General features: G+C 34.2%; 1 protein-coding gene across 1 annotated transcript; it reads left to right on the forward strand.

Moving 5' to 3' along the window:
- Positions 1-1,096: 1,096 nt before the first annotated feature.
- slou (slouch) lies at positions 1,097-14,600 on the forward strand. Its single transcript, XM_053763846.2, has 4 exons — positions 1,097-1,530; positions 12,301-12,466; positions 12,806-12,959; positions 13,231-14,600. Exons 1-4 carry the CDS (start codon positions 1,242-1,244, stop codon positions 13,477-13,479), a joined length of 858 nt encoding a protein of 285 aa, XP_053619821.1. The 5' UTR covers positions 1,097-1,241; the 3' UTR covers positions 13,480-14,600.
- Positions 14,601-20,125: the final 5,525 nt, after the last annotated feature.

Raw genomic sequence — 20,125 nt, forward strand, 5'->3', positions numbered from 1 at the left:
TATTGCACCATTTACGAACAAGTCATAAGTTACAACGAGGTGTTTAAACTATAAGCGCAAAGACTGGTCGCAAATGCAATTTCTTCCAACCGACCTTTGGGTGGAAAAATAAACAAGTGAACTAAGAGGTGTATATGGAATATAGAAGTGTGCCTTCAATATAGAAGGATTTATTCAATTCACAATTAATTTGGGTCAGACAATATTTTCAAAATCTGGGCTTCGCTGCGTCATAGCTCCGAACATAAACAGGAATAGGTACCCGTAGATGAGAGAGCGAAATTTGTTTTGATTTTTAAAGCGTATTCTGATATTTTTACTGTTATTACTTTTAAAATGTAAGTAAGGACGATATACAATTTGAGACCGGATCCGCAACTTCTCTGATTTAAATTAAGTTGGTACTTATGTAACCAATATGTGAATACTTATGCCTTTTTTACTATTAAAATATAATATGTATACTTATTTGGTTATTTGTTAAATGTTACACGAATAGCTCCAATTTAGAATAGCTCCAATTTAAATTTAAAATTCAAATGCCTCATTAAACATTAACCAATTTTAAACAAAGAAAAAGCAAATTGAAAACCGCTTATTGTAAAGAAAATAAACAAAATGTGTACTGGAATACATCGAGGGTTTCCAGGCGAACAATCAAACCAGCGCATACTCCACAAAACGGAGGTCATTGGGAAACAATACGTAACATTTAAAACAAAGTACAAATACGGTAATAGGCGCGCCCGCGGGCAGCCATTAGCCACTCTATAAACACCAAGTTCAACTAGGAACGTATCCCGGCCGAAAGGGACCACTTGGGCCATCTTCGGCCAAAACCTCTAATATTCATAAGTCAATTTCCTGGCCCATTAATACGTAACGAAGGAGCGCAAATGGTGTTATCGCTTGTGCCCGATTACTTGTACGCTCTCTTACATAATTCAACGTATTAAACGAAATTGTTTAAAGCTTATTGCTCGATTACGTTTCTCCACCCCAGGCACGCCTCGGCGGGTGTGACCAATCCCGTGGAGTTCCCCATCCCCCCCTCCTGCCGGCGCCGCTTGGGCCCGCCCGCGCCGGTCCCCAAGCCAGTCAGTCTCCTGACGTGCAGCTATGAGAAAGGGCTCGGATTACAGTTATACCACGTGATACTGAACTACCAAAGTGCAGTGTTGTGACAAACAAAACTATCACATGACATGTTAGATGTTTTGCAGTAGCGCAAAGGCTTTGATATGACGATGCTTGCGATGGCGCGAGGCGACGAGAGGAGAGAAGAAGAGGCAGAGACAGAGACTGAAACAGAAGCCAATGGAGAAGTGGATGTGGTGGGAGTAGAAGAAGCGGCGCCCGTAGATTTAACTAGGAGGTTAGGCTTAACGAGACCGCCTGAGAGACAAGCGATAGCGTTTTCAGTAGAAAATATTTTAGACCCTACAAAATTCACTGGACGATCTGAAGTGCCGCTGAGATATGATGAGCAGTATTGGCGGCCGCATTACGATCGAGATGACAGTGATTCCGGTGAGTACAGTTTTGTAATAAATAATTCTAACTGGAATCTTGTTGGTTGACTGGTAGAGTTAACTAATTTTTTTTATTTAGGCATAGCAACAATACAAATAGTTACGTTTTTAACCACTTTTATATGCACAATATTCTACATCAATTTGCTGCTGATTATTAAATTAACTTATTTATTTCTTTATTATTTCTGTTAACATGGCAATGTCGGCTTCTCCCGTCTTTCAGAGCAAGTGCGTGGGTATTTTTCGTTTGAACATGGTTTTAACGTTTTGCAACTAAATTTTTTGGATACAACATTTTGGGATAAAACTTCTTGTAAAAGACCTCAACGCGTATCATAAAATTTACCTGGAAATAGACAAAATGTGGTTTTGTGCTTTCAGAACTATAAATAAGTAGGTACTTAAATATACAATAAATATAGGTATATTATATATATACAGACATAATTATAATAAACCAAAAAATATAAAAATAAAGATAATATGAAATATAAAAATAAAGAAAGACAGATATGAGAATAAAAAAATATTAAATCAGGTTTTTAATTAGTATATTAATAGGTTTTTAATATATTAATTTTGTGTACTAATTTGTATGAGTTAAATCATGCAAGAAACTAATTCTTATAAACATTTTAGAGAAATAAACAAAAACGAAGTCATAAGTACATATATTTTTTGTTTCATCTAAATATTGTGCCCGCTGTTAACTAGTGTTTATGTAAAGCACTAAACTACAGGTTATGTACTAATTATGAAATTTTATATGCAAAAATAGTAAGCGTGCCTTATCTATATTAAATAATAATGGAGATCTTTTCGAGTAGAAAACGATATACAATACACATTAAACAATTACCTAATTAAATTAACACGTGATAGTGGTAATTTTATATATATATATATATATATATATATATATATATATATATATATATATATATATATATATATATATATATATTATATAGTTTATGTTTTAGATTATTTAATGTACCTAATACCTAGTTTTAGAAATGTGACTGTCATTCATTGGGTTAAGGTGATAAAATCGGACTAGGTAAACAAATAATTTCATACAAAACCTTCCCTGCATCCCGCCGAAAGAGGTTTTTTTTCATTGCTTTTCATTTTCATTGGTTGCATTTTCATTGTTATTTCGTTCTCAACTAAAACTCCAATGAATAAAAAAATGCTTTTTTAATCGGCTAAGAAAATTTATAGTACCTATTAATTTTCCTATAGGTAAATAGTTAATCCCCATTTCAAAAGAGGGTTCTTGGATTTTTTGGTGTTACAGTTAACGAATCGTTTTTCTGTGTGGACACAATGTTGATTGATGTGAAGAATAAGGTTATCAAAAATCACTTTGATGTGATTTGTAGTTATTTAAAAAGTTGGAATCCCGATAATTGTTTTTATTAGAAAGTATTATATAGTTTTCTAAATTGCCACAAAAATGAAACGGTGGCCACCAAAATCCTTGCCGTAAACTGTGACTAATGTTTAATTTAATGAAAAACTTTGTTTTCCATTATACAAAATAGTATTATAGGTACTAATAATACTGCATATTGAATATTATCCTATGTCAAGTGTAGCTATACCTCTATATTCTGTGGCATTTTGTAAGATATCGTTATAAATGAAAAGAACTTGATAAAAATGTGATGGTGTATAAAAACGTAATAGAGTACCTACCTAGGCTTAAAATAGAATTTTTTACTCTACTCGGGGTCGGACGTTGATTGGTCCAGGCATCCGCGACTAGGTTGTACAAAAGTCGTGTTTATTTATAGCCTTACAGTAAATGCTATCATATAAAAATGCATTGATACTTACAGTAAAGGCTTTTTAGCTAACCGTTACAGTTTAGCTGAACAAATCGGCATAAAATCGTCGTCACGATTTTATATTCAGACCACCATCTCTTTTCATAAGAAGTTTTTCTATTTTCTAAAAGCATTTTTTTGATAAATGATGATGTACTACACATAGAAAATACCCAGATAAATCGATGTTATACAAAGGGATTCCTTTCAACCATAAATACTTTGAATTTTGTTTGAAAAGAATCCGTTCGGTGCAGTGAAATAGTTATATTTGTCATATCACCCAGTTTCAAATTGATTGAGATTGTATTTAACTGTTATATATATTAATGTTCAGACATGTAACCTTAGCTGCTAGGCAATAATAGTATTCCAAGGACGGTTGAAGTCAGAAGCGCACCATTCACCTCAACCCGCGAATTGAAAATTGAGAAAATATCGCAATTTGACTGTAATGTGAACCAACAAAATTTTCCGACATTTTTTTTTATCTTTACAATGGTAGAAAGCAACGAAGTTTGAAGAAAAAAAGTCAAGTCGCCGTTTTCTTTTCATCACGATTTTAATATAGCTGTTAGCTGACGCGGTGGTAACTTAACAATATAACATGAATGAAAAAATATCTTAAATGACTCTTATAATATTATATAGAGAGTTTAAATTAGAGTTGTGTTTGGTTCCGTAAATGTGTTTGTATTGTTAAATATGTATGTCACGTACTCAATCAAGTTGTTAATAACATAATAAAGTCTGCTTTTTATCGCTGCCGGTTAACGATACCGATGTATGCGTAATAGTGATTTCTTATTAGTTTCTAATTATCGTTATTAAGTTTACAATGTATATTTGAATTTAACTACTAAAAGACAACAAGGTTTTAACAACAATGGTAGGTACTTAATAATAATTTATTTATTCATAAAAAAGTTAAAGCATGCTTTAGGTAATATAAAAAAAAGAGTTTTTTTATAGTGACTAATAAAAGTAATCAAAATCATGCGACATTTATTTGAAACCCGAATTTTGAAGTTAAAGATAACAATGAAAAATAGAAAATTGAGATTATTGATTGAGATATAAAATACTTAATTATAACAAAATAAAACTAGCATAGAAAATATTAAAACGGTTTCTAATCTCTCTTTTCTCGCTTGTTAATATTAAAATTCAAGTGTGTTTATTTGCACATTTTTGTCCTTCTTATGTTGATTTTTTTTTGCACATTGTAGTTAAGTTTGTTGGTTATTCTAGGCACGTAAATTGAACCAAAATGGCGACCGTAAACCTGCGACGCAGGTTTCATTTTAGAGATAAGTGTTATTTATGGAAACTTTCGTGATAAACCGCGAAATTCAAAATACTCGTTTATTTTTTCATAAATAATAACCACTACAAATCCTTTCTAATACTTCATCTCTAATCAAACCTGCGCTGACGCCCGCCATTTTGGTTCCACTTAATGTGCCCAGGATTGTACCTAAGTATAAAGGCATTTATATAACCTAACACGATAATATAATGTCATGTGTTTTACTATTTTAGTCAGATGAAGTCGCCGTTTCTAACTGTCCATAATCATTAAGCACATATATAAATGTATTGTTTTTGACATAGACATGAAACAATTAAACACAAAATCAATTGATATAAGTGCTGGCGAAAGATGTTTCAGTCGTTCGTAATTCGTATCGCTCATATAAATCACTTAGCGGCTTCTTATAGCAGCTTCCGCCGGCGCGTGACCGACCCTAGCTTGTAAATCTGTCTTGTTGCACGAGTGTGTTTGTTGTGATGGCAGAGAATTTTGTTTATTATTTTACTTTTAGTTGGAGGGTCAAGATTCAAGTCCAAACATTAAACTGCACAAACAACCAAAATTTATATTTATTTAATCTATTGCCCATAGCTCCGTCCTCGACAGTCTATGTTTGACCTCAGATAATATTTATTCCAAATTTCATCAATATCAGCCTAAAGATTTAAACGTGAATACATGAATTTTGAATTTATAATTATTATAAATTTTTAATTTATAATAGTAGTTGTAACGGAGCGGACTTTGCATCCGTATGTATTCGCCCTTATTATAATAATTAAATTTATTTATACTTACCACCACAAAAAACATACTTTCAATTCATTTCGCAAAATAAAATTGATACTTTAAAGTAGAAATATCAAATCTATAAAAAAGACACAAATACATTATTTGCAATAGGTGAGAGAGAGATGGTGACGGTATTTATTACATTATTGCGGCATAGACGTTTTGGCAAAAACACTACGGCATTCAAATGAACCTGTTTTATTTGCAATAAAATATCACATCCATCCGTACCATTACCATTATATAGGTGCATTAAAAGCATGCGTATAACACCCAGGAAGGTCACAGATGGAAGTCAGTCCGGACCTTGTCCCTTACATCTGCTGACACATTTACGACCTCCGACGAAGCCCGTCGGTCGTCGGAAGTCGCGATGACAACTACAGCTGGATCGCAAACTGATTTACAACGTAAATAAAGCGAGGTTAATTCCTTTATGGCGATTAAAATGGTTATGCTTATTTGCATCAGGTTTCTGAGCAAACTAAACTTTTGCAACGGTATTAAATATGCGATGAAAACAAAATGGCGTATATTGTAATATTCCTGTGGCTATGTTTAATTCTGATTTATTTTTTATTTATGTACAATGATTTACAAGTAGGGTAGGGTAAGACAGACCTCAACCTTATTCCAAACTTCAGCATCAATATAAAAAAATGTATTCTCATTTTATCGTATTTAGTTAGTAAAATAAGTGTGTTATTCTATGTTAAGACATGGCGGGGTGTTTTACGATATTTGTATTGCATCAATAGAAAAAAGTACAATACAAAGGCAGATATGCCTAATGCCTAATTAATTATATTGTGTTGTCTTTGCCATTTTAAAAATTATTTATTATTATGATTAAAATTGTATTGAATGTCACTGCTATTTACCTCTGTTCTTTTGCGTTCAATGCCGAAAATTCTAGACAAAGTCATGAATTTCCATTTTTGAAAATTTTATACCTCGAATCTGTTTTCGACTCTCTAATATTCCAGATACGTATTTTCCCGGATCGAGAGAAGAAACTGTAAGAAAATAGCCATTTTAGAGGCAGTTAAGATCGCCATTGCGATATCATGATATCGATACATCGACTCTGCAGGCCATTCCGAATTTACTCGCAATAATATCGAGTGGCCATTGCTCACGCTTCATCGACGTAATTCGACACATTCGAAATATTGTGTACGTTATACCTTTACCCTATTGTCTATGCCTCATTGGTTTTAATTTTATCATGGAAATAGTAGGTTTTGCTTTTAAGGCGACTGGTTGTTTATAAATAATTGACAGATAAAAAACCAGTTGATAAACCTATAAATGCAAACTCCTCTAAAATATAGCTATTGTCATTACGAATTAAATGAAATATTTATAAACATTATTGATCAAATTCCTTCTATTTGACCCAAGTATTTTATAATATAATATACCAGATGCTAAAAACTATAAGAAATGTAAAAAATAATGCCTATGTGCAGTTCAAATGAATTAAAAGCAGGCAATCTCTCTCAAATTCCCTGAATATGTACTAAGTTTATGTAGATGATGCAGACGCCTAACTTTAAAAAAGCACTTTTACAAACCCGCAACCCGCTGAAAATAAGAATACGTAAGAAATTTTGCAACTCACTATGTCGATTGGTCGTCGCCAGAGAGAGAAAGCGGCACCCATCCCTCTGCATTAGAGCGAGACGGTGCCAACCCTACAGTCTTCGTCCCTTTGCGCACCAATCCGTGAAATTAGACTCGTCTAAACGAATCTAACGATTATTTTATTATCCTTTTGCGCTAAGATTTGTTCCTTGCTCACTCAAATAAAAATAAAAGGTGAACAAGGCGTCTGAAGGGTCAAGCGGAGGGCATAAATTTGGCGGCGTTTAGGGGCCGGCTCGGCTTATTTTTCGGGCCTTTAGATCCGGCCTCCATAGACAAATGGTTGAACAAGATTTTGCAAGACTCGCGTATTTTTATAGAGTGTGGCGATGTTATGTTACGAGATGGTTGTGGGATATCCGCGATTCAGATATTTAGGTATGAGTATGACAAAAAATTTTTTGTCTAACTCAAGTAATAGTTACAAAAATATGTATAATATAAATTCACTAATATGTGTAGTAGGAAATGGCGAAATGAAATTTATTAGGTACGTTTTAATGATGTTATAAATTTAAAGGTCTTATAGGTGCTGTAAGTTTTGTACCTGACTGATAACAAAAAAGGAAGGAAGGAATAATTTCCCTTGTAGTGTAGAATGCAAATAAAATTTCGATTTCTCTTTAATTTTCGCATTACCTACTTACCACACAGGCCTATATATTTTGAAATGTTAAAAAACTTTGAATAATGATTAGATATCAATCGACAGGTACTTTTTAACTTAAAATTTGCCTACCTAATTCCAAGTAACATCTTAAATACAAGTACTTATCTGAACTGACAAAATTAACCCTTCTTCGAAACTTCAGGAAAATATTCGTAAGTCTCGGTATTATTAGGTAAAACCACCGCGCTGCGATCGCGTGTTAACGACGGTTTTAACTGGCAACACTGCCGCTGACTTTTTAATTAGGGCAACGGAATTACGTGAAAACAGCCTTCGGCTGTAAAAGAGGAATACAAATTGCGAAAAGGTTTAATGGGCTAATGTTCTAAAGCATTTTTAACTTTCATTTGCGGAATTAATCTATTTTATCAACAATATAATAACAAATACTAAAAATAAATCCTATAATAAGATGACAAAAATACATTCTAGTCTAGGTACATTCAAAGAGTAATACCAAAAAATTATCCGACTCATGTGGGGTCGGCACAGTATGTAAGTTCCTTCCATTTGCCTTATCCATTAATACTCCTTTCCTGTTCATACTATCCTTGACACACTCCATCCATTTCTTCTTAGGTCTTCCTCTATTCCTGGAACACTTTACTTCCATCTTTAATGCCCTTTGAGTGACGTGATTTTCATCTCTTCTTAAAATACGCCCGTACCAGCCTAATCTATAACTATGTAATTTCATCGTAGTCACGTATTACATAGTCAATGCTACGCGCAAAAATTACTACTTAATTAATGATGACGTGTGGGGCAGATTATTTTACGAATCGAACTAAAATTACACAACTCGAGCTAAAAAATCGATATCAACTATAGCAAATTAACTCTAAAACATTTGCGATATTGTGTAACATAACTGCTAACACGACGGAGCCTCTCAACCGAAACTCACCAAATCGTACTCCTCCATTTTCTTCATTTAACAAATTGATGGCTCTTATTTGTTAACCACTACTTAAACACCGAAAAACTACCTTAAAATCAACAGTACAAAGTCTAAAATCCAACAACGACACGCGAATTAAATGAAAACGCTTACGCCCCAAAAGATAAGGCTGAATTTGGGTTAATATTGAGACCTACTGGGATTTTTAACCTTAGTAAATACGGCTTAAAGATGGTAATTGCTCGACAATAGCTCCCGGGGTGGGAGAGGGGGGTTGTGGTCTAAGTTTGTAATTAATAAAGCCCTCTCAATTACAAGTGCCTTCCCTCTTTGGGATTTGGGACGTGTGCGTACTCCCAGGGTGGAATATGGCGCGCGGTACTCTTTAAGTACGCGACATCGATCTTCTTAAGTAAGACATATTGTTCGAAGATACTTGGTTTATGTTTTCGGATTTGCACTGCGTTTTAGGGTTGAGACATGTCGGTGGATCAGCTTATCTTGGATTAGTAAAAGTTATTTGATTTCTCTTGTTGTCAATCGTCTCATTTACTAGGTGCCCTTGGTAGCTACTTGGTGTTGCAAGCTTTACGGCTACCTACATCTCAATAAGACTGTGTAGATATATAGACTAGATCGCAGTTATACTAATTGTTGTAATCTGTTGAACCTGATTTCAATGTTAACTATAATCCAATGAAGAAAAATATCGTGAGGAAACCTGCACACTAGTTGACTATTAACTTCTGTGTGAAATGGAGAAAGCAATGGCAAACCACTCCATTACTAACGTCAAGAAAGTTGTGTGTGTTTAATTCCACGTAATGACCACGATCCTCAGCCATGAGGAATACGACTATGAAGAACTATAATCGTAAATTGAGTGTTTTACTTTACCAGCGGTTCTATTTGAAATTCGGCTAAATTTTAAAAGATTTGCAAGACAAGACATAATAACCAAGCACGATAAGTATCGTCATTGCAATTGGTAAGTTAAATCGATAAGACAAATTGCATGAGATTTATTTATTAACATCGGTAAATACAGTTACCTACATGTGGCTAAAAAGATTCTGGATCTAGGAGATTTACCTAATTGCATACATCTCTGAATGCTTTGTTTATTGCTTGCTCTGCTCGAGTAAACCATAGAAAACAGGATAGTCATTTCATTGCAAAAACCAAGATTAAAAATTATTAATAACTATTTAATTGTATACTTAGTTATAGGAATTTTTATGCCATGTCATGCGTAATATTTAATTTTATTTAAATAATAACTCTCTAGATCTCTGCGGTTGTGGTGCTGTCCAGGCTCACCTACTGTCTTGCCTGAACTGTCGCACTTCTTGTATCATATTGATAAACCTCTACGAGGCTATTGAAATAGCGATAGAAGTGGCCATGTACTGGTTTCAAATTATATAAATAGCCATAACGACTCTTAACTATCTGTACTTAACATATTGTTTTATTTTATGTCGAGTACTCAACTACTGAACTTTCTTCACGTCTTTTTTATTGATCGATAGTCCTTCGAGCCGGATTATTTGGGCGCATCTGCGTGCAGTGCAGTTAAATACTGAATTAGTAGCAATATAAATTCAAATCTAATTGACCAAAGAAACAAATCAATATGGTCCTAATTAACAGCGCATAGCATTGAGCGATATATTCGCAGACAGACAAACGGATGGTTCATTTAGACAGCTATGTACTTTTTGCTTGTTTTTTAATGTATGCTGAGCATATAATATATTTAATATTCTGTATTCTTTGTATTTTAATAGATTTTCATTTACAAATTTAATAAATAAATTACTTTAGCGCCACATGTTATGTCAGTTTCTGTAAGTATTATTACATTAAATAATTTTTAGCAGTTTAAAAAAACGTTAATGAAAGTCGGTAAATTAATTATTTATCTTGTGAATAAATAATAAATTATTTCAAATTAAGGTGTTTTAGTTAAAATATATCAAAAATAAAAAGACTTTAGATGACAAAAATAAGAAGGTGCAGCGTGGTCTCAACAGATAAAATATCCCTGTTAATTTTACTACGATATACGAGTAAAACAGGGGTGGTCTCAACAAATACTTATCAAAATACCCGTGATCTCCTCGCTTCGTTACTAAATACTTATTTATTAAGAGCGACAGCGTTTAAATCGAGCTGCAACTCGCAATACTATATCACTCGTCGATCGCATCTGCATGTTGTTAACTGCGCTAATTCGTGTCGCGATGTGTGACACTACCTTTATATTAAAATTCGAATAAATACAATTAAATTTCGATCGTATTACGTTGTGATTAGAGTGTAAATTAGAACGGGTGGTGACAGGATGTAATCTGTTTTGGTATCAAAGAATTTAGAGTGGAACTTCCGACGATATTTCGATGTAAAATAAGATTTAAAAGTTTTTGGTAAAGAAAAATTGTGGTTGATGTGATGTCATTCAAATTAGCGTAGGTTAACTGGCGTCTAGGGTACAGATCATAGCAGTATCTATCTCTATCAATTTTTATTTAATACAAACCAGCGCGTTTATTTGCCCGATTAAGTATCTTATTGAAGGCTAGATTAATTAATTCTGATATTAATGTATTGTAAGGTAAAAATAATAATAGAATTTTTCATTAGATAAGAGATAATCAGCCAATTTCATCCTAAAATACATAGCAATATATCGCCCTCTATGACAGCCTCACATCCTCATCGCACACCCACGATATCTAACAAATTATATAAATCTAAATCCACTTAACAACATAAACGCGGGCAATTTTCGCTAATATTTACACATCCGTTCCAACATCAAAATCAGCATAACAATAATATTACTAAATACAAATCTATCGTAAATTATTCCCTAATGTTTCCGGGCGATGAGAACACCACCAATGCTGCCACATTAAAAATTAATAGCTGTTTTAAAACTATTTTGCAGTTCGGAGGAAACGGATACATTCATTATATCATTCGTAAGACATGAAAATTTTAAAGAAAATTGCATTATGAGGAAACTATAAAATAGTGTGATTTATACGCCATCTGGGTGTTTTTATTTTATTTACAACTTCTATTTTTAAGGATTTTAATTAAGTGCGGATAAATGTGCCCGACAAACGCTTTATTTTTGTTTAAATTTGTTTAGTGGCCTCTAAACGAGATCGCTTTTAAAGTGAAGTAAAATAAATTTATTACATAAACACTCCACCATAGATTTTTAACCTATGTTTTCCACAAAGTCCAATTTGACGATAAATCCTTATCTTCAAAGACGAATTTGCAGATAAGTCCGCGCTTTGTATAAAAAATAATAAGACCTATACTATATTTTTCAGTATTTCTTTATTTTAGGATTCAATATAGAGAATAAAGATCCGTATATCAACTTCTGCACAGCTACAATGAAAGGTGCACAGATGACGGCACAAGGAGTGGAGCTTAATTCGTATTCCGCTCACAAAATGGTAGAGCCATGACGGAATTGCTTCCCCGCTCACCTGCCTCAGCCCCACACAGCTTTTGTTAGGAAAATAACAATAAGAAGTATCGTCTTAGTTGTTGTTTCGCCATCTTAGTTTTTCTCGTTGTTTCAGTGAAAGACCACCTGCACTCGGACCTTGAGGCTGATGATGTGGAGACGGACGACCAGACTTCCAACTTGGACGACGACGTGCTCACGCAGTCCGACCTGGACGAGAACGGAGACCCCAAGAGCCCCACTAGCTCCAGCTCCAAGAAGGGGAAGAGTAGTTCTTCAAGGTATGCCTAAATTATTATCTTTCTCATCTCTGAATGTTTCCAGTTGCGTTCGGGGCTGTGACGCCGCGGAGTCCGATTGCCTTTTGCCCCCGGCTTCAGGCATGAATTAATGAAGTATTTAAAAACCGTTACTCAATTATATTTTTAGTACCCGAGTCTGCTGTGGTCATGCATGCCCTTCTTGATAACATCAAGCCAGTTCTTTATGGGTTGGTATATAACAGTAACAAACAAAATGTAACTTAATTTGTCAATTTATGTAAGATTATTTCATCCTAATGGAAACACCTTCGACAGTACCCATTTATATCATTTTTATATTTATTTATATTTCCAAAGGGACTCAAAAGGGGGCACGAAGCCGAGAAGAGCCAGAACAGCGTTCACGTACGAGCAGCTGGTGTCACTGGAGAACAAGTTCAAAACAACCAGGTACCTGTCCGTCTGCGAGCGACTCAACCTGGCTCTCAGTCTGAGCCTCACGGAGACACAGGTATGTAGGGAGCTCTTACTTCTCCATGGTATATTCTTATCTAAGTATGTTAATTCTTAATCTGAACTTCACTGAGACACAGGAGTGTAGGCATATCTTGAACCAATATTGAATATCTAATCTATTTTTATTGATGTCAAGGGCCTTTTTAAATATATAGTTCAGAAAATAGTTTTAATCATTTTGGTTCAACGGCTGAGTTGTTGGGATTGAAGGAATTTTACTTATTTCTGTTGAGAAGGTTTATTTTAATGATACTTTTTGTTTTCAGGTAAAAATATGGTTCCAGAACAGACGTACAAAGTGGAAAAAGCAGAACCCTGGCATGGATGTCAACAGCCCGACGGTGCCTCCCCCCTCCGCGGGCGGGTTCCCCTCAGGGGCCTACCCTGGCGGCCTGTTGTACTCCCACGGGGTGCCCTACCCCTTCACGGGCCCGGGGCCATACGCGCCTTACTTCCACCACCTCGCTGCGAACCACCACCATACTCACAATGGTTTGGGGCACTCCCATTCGTGATTGTGGCAGCGGCCAGGGTCGATTGACCCTAGGGTCGACAAAGAGAACGACAGTGGTGTGTCGAATTGATGTGAAAATGGAAAAATTGAATTGTGTCTTTAAAAATAGTGTTGTGACTTTTCGACGAGACATTACAGATGTTATCGCTCCATCGCTCCACACTGTCGCCGAAAACTCAGACACATGCCGACGTGGATGCGAGAACATTGCGTAGTTAGTATGAGAGCTTTTATTTACCGCAATGAAAAACCAGCAATTTTTATACAGAATTCACCAAGTTTGGCTGATCGACGACAGTGTGAGCATAATGTGTAACATGATTTTTCATGATTATTATTTTTTAAAGTTGGTTGCCAAATTTTGCCAAAACGGCCGGAGCGGTCTGTACCAGTAGTGCTAGATGATTTTTTTTTACTAATTAACTGACCAATAGTAACAGGGCGAGTGCAAACGTACTGTTTCTAGTTTTCATTAATTGTTTTTTGATAAATTAAATTATGAACCTCAATAATTGTGATGATTTTTTTAAGTACTTAATACAAAATAAAAAAACATTATTATGAAGTCAAAAATACCACTCAAGCTAGTTATTTGGATAAAACAAAAATTGCAGCGGCGAATAGTATATAAATTAACTTTATTAGATAAAATATGATTATAAATTGATTGTGATACCTACGTTTTAAGATAAGGCCACAACTTAGATCGCATCTGGTTACGAAAAATAAGTAGTATCGGCCGAAGGGACTATAACATGTACCTATTACCTACTATGACAATTGATTAAAAACTTTGATTTTTTGATACTTCAATATGTAAAAATAACGCTGGTGTAATGGTTAATGACTTCCGCTTGCGGATCGAAAGGTCCCTGGTTCAATTCCTACTCGTGCCACATGAGTTTATAGACCAATCCGGCTCAGTATAGTAGATTTCATAGTCCACCAGTCCAGCTTTCAGTGAAGGAAAACATTGTGGGGAAACCTGCACTTTGGTTGATTATCAACTTGTGTGTGAAATGGAGAAGGCAATGGCAAACCACTCCATTGATAGTGTCATTGTTTCCTCAGTCATGAGGAATACGACTATGAAGAATATGTGAAAATTAAAAAGGGAAAAAATGAAACACCCAGTGCAATAACTTTTTTTTTTTAATGATTTAATTATCTTGATAAAATGTATTATTTGACACAATTGACACCTATTCATACGTTTATTCCACATAAGTTTATTATTTCGCTTTTTCATTTTGTAAATATGTTATGTATAAATGTAAATAATTTAGCATACTTTAGAAATGTAATTAATTTTAAATATTTACTGCTACGTGCCAAAAATAATTAATAAACTTTAGGAGAACCAACGAATGTATAAATAGTTTTTAAATGTTTTTAATACTTTTATAAGTTTTTATGCTGCTCATTGTTTATAAGTCGTGATTTTTGTTATTACTAATACCGATATAATAAAAAAGCTAATTTCCATAATGTACGAATATCTTATATTTTTAAGTAGCATATTTCTAACAAAATCATTTGCAATTGTGAAGTTATTATGTGAAAATATTATTTTACTGTAGAAATATGATACAAAATTGTAATTTTGCTCAGTTAATTAAAGCTGTATATATGTGTAGCGCCGTGATATAAATCTACCATAATTCGATGTTGACATAAAATAGTTTCAAGTTATATAAGCTTGTTTCATTTATTTCCTTCCTCGAATAATTACTTTAACACAATCCAAATACATACTACTTAGTGTTATATATGCCATGCATTGGAGACAGATAAACTGGGCTTTTCGTCTAGATACAAACCATTAATGGACCTAAGAAATCGAACACGTTGGACTCCTTTATAAAGAGACAAATTTCGCGGGTTCGCCTCCCATAGCAAACGAGAGTACCTACAAGTATATTTATGACTATATATATACTACCATATGGATTAGTCTTTTTTCGAAACGATATTTTGAGAAAAAATATCTTTCGTCTTATCAATAGGATTCAATCATGAGAAAATTATTTATTTCAAAATTAAATTACATACAGTAATAAAAAAAGGTAAATTGGTGGACCTTAAGGAATTTTTTATACTCTACCAATCAATAGATCATTAGGTTAGGGATGATGCAATGAGTTAATTTCTTCCGGTGATATCTGAAGATAAATAAAGATACTATGGCACAGATCGTAAAAGTCTACCAAGGAGAGCTTGACTATAATTTCCAAATAGGCACAGAGCACTAGCTACGTTTAATTATTTTTTGAATTTATTAATCCAAAACTTTCATAAGATACCCATAATTTTAAACGAGTAAATATTGTGTATGACGAGACAGTTACAGATAAAAAATAAATCATGACTAATTTCGTAAGAGACTGATTGACATGTGAAAAAAACATGTAACAAGCTAAAAATATGCGACGTTTTTTCAGGAGTTTCAGAGAACGGCGGCGCGTGTCGGCGCCTTTGAGCGTTTGCAAGATGGCGGCTGTCATCTGTCATTTTTAATTGTGTGTCAAACCGCGACGTTGAAACCGCCGCGCGCCACTGACGACGTATTCAGTTTATAGCTGTATAAATGGGCTTGTTATTGCCTGGATGGTGCTCATTAGATTCGCATTGATATTTGGCTCATGTTTGTAACAGAAAATAGGTTTGTAAGTGAATATTATTGGCGATATTTCAGCTACGATTACTGGTTGTTATTGCGCGGTTCAAATATTATTTTTTTAAGACCACTGAATATTCTTAATATTCAATAATGGAAAGTTTTTATACAGCTTCGTACATTTTTAGCTTGATATATGTTCGTGATCGCGAAGTTTCCATTATTTTTATCACTTTGATTTTATATTTTATCTACCAATTTGAAAGACGTACCTACCTAATGACCACTGAATATATGAAATTAATGATGTAGTTAATTACAAAATATCTTGTCAGTAGGTCAGTAGTTTGAATTTGCAACTAAACTTAATTTAATTTATGTAACGTTTTTCTTCTATGAACTATGAACAAATAAAATGGCGCCATCCGGAAATATTTAGAATTCGAAACGTTATAAAACGCGGTGTTATAATCGTTACACCTTTCGTCGCGCGTCAAATCCTTTGATCGCCGTTGTAACAACTTAATTTCATAAATATCGACTTTTGAACGTTTACATTTGAAATGAAAATATGCGTTAGGAATTTCTTGAAACATTTATTGGTGTAATATATTGTTGTCAAGAACATCTAAGATCTTAAAGAGCAGGTAGTTTCTTCTGTGAATTTGTTATTAAATATTAGATTTTGCCCGCGGCTTCGCCCGAGTGAATTTCTGCATGTACCCTATGTCCTCCATACTTACAATATTAGTTAGGAAGTTGGATTAGGATAGTAAGGATTAGGATTGAATAGCTCTGCCAGCATTCTGCTAGGTATCAGTAATTTGCGACCCATTGATATGTTACTATAGGTAAGATATAGGTGACCCTCATACTAAATCTGTCCTAGGCTCCAGTCAGTTAAATAATTGCAGTGAAAAACCTGAAGAATATTCAAATATAAGATTCAAATATAGATGTTGACAATAATAAACTATAAACTACTAAAATAATAAATGTAAAATCAAAAATAGGTGCACAAACAACGTGTCTCACATTGGTTTCACAATACAACATTCGAACCACGCAATTAAAAGTGACAAATGGTAGTGGCTCTGTGTCGTCGTTCGTGTCGACGAGTCTGTGATCTTTGACAGCTGACAGCCACAATGCGCGGCAAAAATATGACAACCAAGATTTTTTTATGTGCAGCTTTGCTAGAAATACTTTCTTTAATCGACCATTAATATGTGATATAAAAAGAATAATGCAATATTTATAAACTGCAGTTATTTAACTGAACCAGTTCATAATATGACAACTTTTTTGGTATTTTTTTAATAATTATTATCCATGTATATAATCTCAGGTTTTGCATTCGTTTTTTACACAAAGGTGAGTCTGCTGAACTTGGCGCCAATTTATGAGCGCACGTACCATGTTAAAAGCACAGTTAAAAGTCGTTACATTTTGACGGATGCGTTTAAAAAAAGATGAAAGCGATCTTTACGTCAGGTTATGACGCGTGACACTGGGACAAACGCTGTCGACCACTACATTAAAAAACAATAAATGTCACAGTGGAATAAAACGCGGGAACTTCAAGAGTAACATCATCATTTAAAGGAGATGAAATAATAGTTGTTTTTTTGTGGAAGAATTATAGAAGACTATTGAAAGGCTTTATTTATAGAGACGAATCTCATATGTTCGAAAAAATGCAGTTGTTCGATTTTCGGCATTCCTTTACAGCGTAAAAGCACTTACATTATTTAATTTTAATGTGAGCTATATAGGTAGGTAAGTATAATTTGGGACTATATATTTATGGTGGCATGGTTTTTTTTCGACATATTAACCACTTCTTTTCGAAACCTAATCGAAAATCCAAATACTTACTTTATTCAGATAAAATAATTATAACTTAGACTAAACACTGGTAATGTTACTTTCCGGGAACGGGAAAGGGGAATATTACCATTCCCGTTTACATAAAAGTTCCCACAGAACTGGGATTTTTCTGGAAGCGGCACATTACTAATCACACCTGTCAACAGGATCAGTCTGGATAATACGCAAATCGGGTCAACCTATTCCAGCCGCCATGATCAAATATCCTCCATGGTGTGTACTCCGTGACGCGATCAAAGCGCTGGCAACACTGTTAAAGACAAAGCTTGAGAACTACAGATGGATCGCTTTCAAATTATTTTATTGAGCTTTTAATATGAAAGGAAGAAAATTAAATATTTTGGTGCAATATTTGCGGTGGGGATCAAGTGGTAAAGACCGTCCGCCTGAGATCGAAAGGTCCCAGGTTTGAATCCTACTGGTGTCACATAAGTATGTAAGTACTTATACCAATATGACTCTTGCATGTCGTTTTGATAAACCACCAGTTGCTTCCGCTGTAGAAAAACATCGTGACATTGGTTGACAGGTTAAGTTTGTAGGCGATTACTTGCCATTGGACGCGGTAGGTAGTCATGTTAGATGGCTTTAAGCTATTTGAATAAAATCTGATACTTAGCAATTAACATATGTGAAAAGAAGATCTGAGTATTTTCCCGGTTTCTTCCTCAGCCGCTGCGTCGGAGCCGAAGAGTATAAATCCAGGCTGAAAAATCGCAATACGAGTTCCTTAATAATATTTTAGCATAATATTGTATTTTTTAATAATATACTTACTTATATTCCTTGTGCTCCTTAAAAAAATACATCTGTATTATTTTAGTTTATGTGCGTGTCGTGAGCTAATGGGCAGAAATTTACATTTAATCATACGTAACACGTTAGCGCGCCCGACGCGACGCGGTGTAATTTGACACGCGTGTACCGGCTCTCTAGTGTCAATTATTTTAATTGCTGGGCAAGTGCGAAACCTCCCGACGTTTATAAAACACCATTTTAAAGTGTTGTTTTCAATAAATTACCAAAAAAGTAACCTAACGTGTTGAAGAATTACTTTTAATTTTTTTTAAGATTCAAGTTCCTGCTACATGGTTACCCGGGAAGAGTGAAACTAAAATAAGTAGGTACATTATTTTCGTGTTTATATAAGATGAGTCCCGTTCTGCAATGGTACCTGTATTATTCTGATAGTTATACCTAGAAGGGGCAAACTGAAAAAGGGTTGACGTCGACTAGGATGCATGATAAGCAATCAAATTTATTTTAAAATATTACTATTGATTATCAATAACAAATAAGTATGTGTGCTAATGTCCCCAAACCATGTGAAATAGATGAGAAAAGAGTTGAGAAAAGCTTGCAAATCTTAGAGTAATCAACACAAAGACAACTAAGTATATAAATAGTCGCTTCTACCAAAGAGAAGTGTAGTTGAGACGCTAAAATCTACATTACCGTCGCCAACAGATGCGCCGAGCGCCATTTTGTCCTATCTTGTGATAAACTTTATCGCGACGCTTTTATTTACAGCTTTATTTCAGCAACAAATTAGGTGTGTCCATGGCAGCGATGGAAAAGAGCAGATAGGTCTGGGACGGAAATTGAGTAACAATTGGTAGGATTCAGGTGACTATCTTTGGCATAAGAAACATGAGTCGTGTAAAGTCGTGTACATACATAGCAAATAATAACAAGTGAAAAACTTTTTTCCCTTTTCCATACATTAATTAAATAACCTATGTAATTACTATCGATTAATTGATAAATTAATCGATAGTAATTACATAGGTTATTTAATTCAATTATTTTAATTGCTGGGCAAGTGCGAAACCTCCCGACGTTTATAAAACACCATTTTAAAGTGTTGTTTTCAATAAATTACCAAAAAAGTAACCTAACGTGTTAAAGAATTACTTTTAATTTTTTTTAAGATTCAAGTTCCTGCTACATGGTTACCCGGGAAGAGTGAAACTAAAATAAGTAGGTACATTATTTTCGTGTTTATATAAGATGAGTCCCGTTCTGCAATGGTACCTGTATTATTCTGATAGTTATACCTAGAAGGGGCAAACTGAATACATAGCAAATAATAACAAGTGATAATAAGCCGTCAATTAAATATCAAACCATCGGTTAAAAA

Source organism: Plodia interpunctella, chromosome 24 (genome assembly GCF_027563975.2).
Source record: "Plodia interpunctella isolate USDA-ARS_2022_Savannah chromosome 24, ilPloInte3.2, whole genome shotgun sequence".
NCBI classification, from domain to species: Eukaryota; Metazoa; Arthropoda; class Insecta; order Lepidoptera; family Pyralidae; genus Plodia; species Plodia interpunctella.

Coding starts and splice junctions, on each gene's coding strand:
- slou (XM_053763846.2), top strand. CDS start 1,242: ATGACGATGCTTGCGATGGCGCGAGGCGACGAGAGGAGAGAAGAAGAG. Junction 12,467..12,805: donor GGGAAGAGTAGTTCTTCAAG/GTATGCCTAAAT, acceptor ATATTTCCAAAG/GGACTCAAAAGGGGGCACGA. Junction 12,960..13,230: donor TGAGCCTCACGGAGACACAG/GTATGTAGGGAG, acceptor TTTTGTTTTCAG/GTAAAAATATGGTTCCAGAA.